The 5,605-nt window shown below is 46.4% G+C and overlaps 1 protein-coding gene across 1 annotated transcript; it reads left to right on the forward strand.

The window, feature by feature from the left end:
* The first annotated feature begins 2,646 nt into the window (after positions 1 to 2,646).
* LOC123150528 (uncharacterized) lies at positions 2,647 to 3,198 on the forward strand. The gene has a single exon (XM_044570369.1). It carries the CDS (start codon positions 2,758 to 2,760, stop codon positions 3,016 to 3,018), a length of 261 nt encoding a protein of 86 aa, XP_044426304.1. The 5' UTR covers positions 2,647 to 2,757; the 3' UTR covers positions 3,019 to 3,198.
* Positions 3,199 to 5,605: the final 2,407 nt, after the last annotated feature.

The following is a 5,605-nucleotide window of genomic DNA, read 5'->3' on the forward strand; positions in this document are numbered from 1 at the left end:
CTTCTGCTGCATGAACTGAAAGCTCAAAACAGTGGTGTGCAGGCTGCTTTTTATCTGGAGTGTTAGCCTGTTAGAGGATGTGTGATATTGTTGCCCTCTAGCAACTACAGAAGTTCTTCAGCAGGTGTGTCAGTTTCCTGTTCCAACGCTTGTAGAATATGAGCAGACTTTCCAAGATTGGATCTATGTTGTCTGCTCCATGGTTCTCTAGAGTACTAACAAATATCTGGAGCTCTAAGACTATCTAGTGGCTGGTTTCTGTCAATGTGTTGTTGGATACGACCTGCATGTTCGGTGTTGCTGCAATGTGCGAATAAGGTCTCTGTCTAACTGTGTTGGAAGAGCTAGTACTCTAGCAGCTGCTGCTTTTTCATACATAAACTTTTGCATGCGGAGTGAGTAGTATGTTTACATAGTTCTTGTTGGTTTCTATACACAAATATCAGTTTGATACTCCCTCGTTTCACTTAACTTTATGGTGTGTGCAAGTTTTTTGCCCATATTCTGAATTGTAGTGCCTACTTACTTGTTTGGACAAAAATAGCCGTGTGACTGGAGATGGGCGTGAAACAACCTCCTCTGCATGCAGGAGTGTGTGTGGCTGAGACGCTTTGCACATGGATCTGGACAGAGTTGGTGGAGGGGTATAATGATCCAAAGGACATGCGCGAGCGCATGCATTGGTATTGCAGCTCAACAAAGTGCGCACTAGAATTTGGAACGAAGGGAGTATAACAATTTCGACCTCTCAGGAAACAACTCATGTGGCAATCCTCCTGCAGAAAAAGAGCGTGATCTCTTTTAACTAGAGAAACACAATTATCACACATATTCTTGTATTCATCCACGGAAGAGGTTTATTGTACTGAATAGAAGTGTTTTTCCTAACCTCTAGTATAGGCCATCTAGCACATAGAAGTTAATGTATATATATGAACAAGTAGCACCGAAAATGCATTTGGTAAATACCAACAGACCTCAATGCAAATTACACATAAAATTAGAAAGGAGATTGAAACATTATGAAGCCTAGAAAAATAAGTTTAATCCTTGTTGTTTTTTGACTTATTCTTTTCTGAAAAAAAGTCTTAGTTGGATTGTGGATGATGTTGGCTGGTCGGGTCACCGGTCTGTGGAAGGTCGACGGGAGGCTAGAGCACAACGTCGCCACGTCAGGCCTCAGTTGTTGTCTGTGGTTGGTTGATTGAGGGCCAAGTAGCGTCTTGCATCTATCTTGCTATAAATCATCATCCATCCATCTACCTGATCAATACAAACTTGACAGAGACGAGCATCTTCGACAAGTCGCATAAAAAGAAAAACTCCTCCTACATGTCGGCGCCCCCCCCCCCCCTCTCCTCATGTGCACCACGGAAGAAGATATCGATGGAGCTCCAACCAGTGTCATGTAGGTGGTTGGTAGTGCTGTTGGGTGGGGCCCGGTGCATATGGTATGACAGAGCAGGGGCGCAGGTAAAATGGGGTGGTCGGTGGCATGCTAGGGTCCGACAAGATGGCACATGCAAAAATTATGCACCCTGGCGCACAACAATTAACATAACACGGGAAACATTCGACCCTAGTGCATGTGCACTGAGGACCCTCCATGCAGCTCCACCCCTGTAAATTAACTCCCCAACGACGGCTCTTCGGATCAGAGCCGTTCCATGGACTTTGCATCATTTTCTCTGAACGACTGATCCATAGGACGACTGGCGGGCTCCGGCCAAAAGGGACTCGTGATCGCGATCTAGTGCCGTGACCGGATCCCTCCTTCGCTGCCACCTCATCCCGACGCCGCTTCCTCCCCTGCTGCACCTTCCTCCCCTCGCCGCCGCCTGAGGCGCCCTCTGGCAAAGTCCAGATGGCTCCGAGGAAGGCGGTAGCGGGGCCCTTCTAAGGCTGCCCGGTGTTGGTACGACGGCTGCGATCCATGGATCAGGGACGGCGGTCCTTTGGTGAGGCTTGCCCATTCGGTGACACATAGACCAGTTGATGCTCTCAGCTTGTCAGGCGGATGGCTTCTTGAGGCCAGCGGATTAGATGAAGTCCGTTGAGACGGTCATTTAGTACTTGTAGGTGTGTCAACTTGGTTTTCCTAGAAGGTGGCCTTGGGTTGATCTATTTATTTATTTTGTCACTCTGTTGAGTAATAATTTAATAAAGATGACTGTATGCATCAGTTTTTATGCAGAGTCCAAGGTAACCTTTTTTTTATAGAAAAGACAGGCCTATGCATGTAGCTCCCACTTGCGCAGGGTTTAGAGATTGGACACTAACGGATTCCGTGACACCTACCCCCTTCGAGGTTGAAGTCCGAATCTTGTATCACCACAAAATTCAAAGCCGAGACAATATGATTTGACCGAAAAGTCAGTATACATCAGCAAAGGAATATCTAATCCAACGGTGATGTGCTTCTCAACCTCACGTCACGCTACGGATCGGATGAGGTCAAACCCGGGTGTCCTGGTCCGCACGCGCAGGCATGGAGACAGAGTAGACTCCATCTAATCCAACCCCACACGGCACGGTCGCAATCCTCTAGACTCCGGCTCGTGCGTACTCTGCTTCCGCGTGCCCTCCGAATTCCAACCGGAGACCGGCACGCACGGGGTGACCCTATAAAATCCCCACCCCCACGTCTAGCTCGATCACTAAGCAAACAAGAATCTCCTCCTTCGCTCGAGGAGCAGCAGCAGCAAGGAATCCTTCTTTCCAGACTGCCTGATTCAAGCATCCGTCAGTAGAGGATCCATGGCTATGGAGAGGTTCTTCACGGCGCTCGTCTTCTGCGAGGCACCGCTGGACGGCTACGGCACGTCGGTGCTCACCGCCGGCACGGTCAAAAGGCTGGTCTCGGGTGGTGGTGACGCGACGAAGCCGTTGGTGGCTATCAAGCCGGACGCTGAGAAGGGGCAGGGTTTCTTCACTGGCAAGCAGATGGCGCAGCGGCGTGCTGGGTTCGAGCTCGCGTTCGACGGCCTCAATTGCTTTGACACCGTCGTCATGCACTGAGCATGTCATTGTCATGTCGCTTTCTTGATTTTAATCTGTATAGAACTTGGATCAGTTAGAATGTTTGAGACGTTGGTGGGGTTGTGATGTTTCGTTCATTCTAGTCTAGTATTTGACCGGTGCACAAGCTTGTTTACAAACGAAAGGAATTTAAAGGGGACATCTCCTAGTATCATTTTATGTCTTCGATTCCATGTCATGTAGATCATTCAGTCAGACTACTATTTGACTATCTGTGGCACGCGCTTGTTGTACAATTAAGAGGTGTGGCTGGTAATACGACGTCGAAAATTTCCCTCCGGCTCTGCTTTCCTGTGCATGTACCATCTCTTCCTGAAAAGTAGTAAGAATATAAGAGGAAGATAATGACACATGTACCATCTCTTCCTGAAAAGTAGTAAGAATATAAGAGGAAGATAATGACACTGAGGAGAGAACAAAACTAGTCTCTGCGTGTGTGTAGAATTGAAGTAGGAGTTGGACCTTACAGGCCAAGCTTGCCATTTGGCAAAAGAATAGCGCAACTTTGCTTAGCAATGCTTGACAGAAACAGAGCGAGCGTACATTAGAGATATATCGATCATGATTTCAGATATCACTGTCTGTTAGATAGTTCCTTACAGTGAGAATGTGTTCGAGTGCTAAACGTAAGCAACCCCCTTCTGGATCCCTAGAAGAAAAGGGGAGCAAACCATACAATAATTGCATTTCGATCTTAGCAGTCATGTTATCAGGTGTTGCCAAAAAGGTTCCCGATACCTTCCATTTCTTGCAGTAATTTATCAGAATATGTTGTGACATGGTAAATATGTATTGTACGTACATACTAAATTAACTTCAGATTTTTTTTAATAACTTGTAGAGTGTGGTTTCATCAATTGGTTCAATGGTAACACCATAAAGATGGTTGCATTGGATACGTCCTTCTATTAAGGTAGTGGACTTCTGAAAGGTAAGCACACAGACACTCATATTTCTTTCAAAAGGAAGCTTGCCCTCAGCCTCTGCGTCAAAAAAATGCATACAACAAAATTTATAACGAGGTTTTTAGTTATTTATAGAAAAAAAAATAAAGGAATGTACGTCCAGCCAAAGCATCGACAAATATAGATTACAGGGAATGCTCATGTGTTACCAATCCTATTACATGAGGCAATACAAATTATGAAGCAAGAGGCTTCCTGAAAAGGACTTAAGAGCATCTACAACAAGGCCGATATGCCGATAAACTAGCCGATTTACCCCTTATCATGGGTCAACCGATAAGTTCTCGATAAGTGATGTCCCCAGCATTGCTATAAACTTTGTTAAAGTTTACAAAATTAGACTTTGGCCAAAGCCAATATGCGAAGTAAATAAAAATGAAGGGTGTATATTATAGACTCCATCTAACCTCTAGACTCCGGCGACCGGGCACGCAGAGGGCGACCATTAAAATTCTCACCCCCGGCGTCCAGCTCGATGAGCAAACAAACAAGAATTTCGTTCGACGAGCAGCAGCAAGAAATCCGTCCTGACAGACTGCCTGATCAAATCTCATCTTCATCATAGAATACATGGCCATGGAGAGGTTCTTCAGGGTCAAAAGGCTGGTCTCAGGTGGCGATGACGCGACGAAGCAGGCGGTGGCTACCAAGCCATACGCTGAGAAGGAGAAGGGCTGTTTCTCCGGCAAGCCGATGGCGGAAAGGCGCGCTGGTTTCGAGCTTGCCTTCGACGGTCTCGATTGCCTTGACACCGTCGTGATGCACTAAGCATGTCGTATTCACGATTTTGATCTGTATAAAACTCGGATCAATTAGAAATAAGAATGCTTGACGCAGGCGTAGGCTTTTGATGTTTTTTTGTTCATTCGATTGTACTACTATTAGACATATGGCGTTGAAGATCTTCTTCCAGGTCTGCTTCCGTCAGCCTCTGCCTCAAAAGTACAAGAGTAAGAGAATAGTAGCTACTAGGAGAGAACAAAATTAGGGCCTCTGTACGTGTGCCAAACTTGCCATTTGGCAAAACAATAGCCCGACCTTGCTTTGCAATGTTGTACAGAAAAACAGTGTGGATTACAACTAACTCGAACTTGATTTCAGATATCACCATGTCTGTCAGAATGATTGTTCCTTGCGGTAGGGGTGGAAACATGATTAGGAGAAGCGGTCTCTGCTTCAGTCACGGTGTGGCAGATAAGCATGAGTAATTAAGTATGTCCACCGCCAGAAACAAACTCTTTTCTTTGACGGGGAGACAGTGTTTTTTCCGCGGGTCGACGTGGAGATGACGTAACCCCACACGGCACAGTCGCAATCCACATGCTCCTGCATGTGCGTACTCAGCTTCCGCGTGCCCTCCCAGTTCGAACCAGGCACCGGCATGCACAGGGCCAGGCCTCGAGCCTCCAAAATCCCTGGCCCCGACGTGCAGTTCGGTCACCAAAAAAGAATCCAGTGGCCAAGCAGAAATGCTTGATGAAACCAAGAACCTGATACTCGTAGCTTGAGCTTAGCGTGATGTTGTCAAATTTGTTCCCAATACCTTCCATTTCCATGAGTGTTTTTCAAGCAAGACATTCAAAGACAAAATGCACAGTAAT

The sequence above is a fragment of the Triticum aestivum genome, chromosome 7A, assembly GCF_018294505.1.
Source record: "Triticum aestivum cultivar Chinese Spring chromosome 7A, IWGSC CS RefSeq v2.1, whole genome shotgun sequence".
Taxonomy (NCBI): domain Eukaryota; kingdom Viridiplantae; phylum Streptophyta; class Magnoliopsida; order Poales; family Poaceae; genus Triticum; species Triticum aestivum.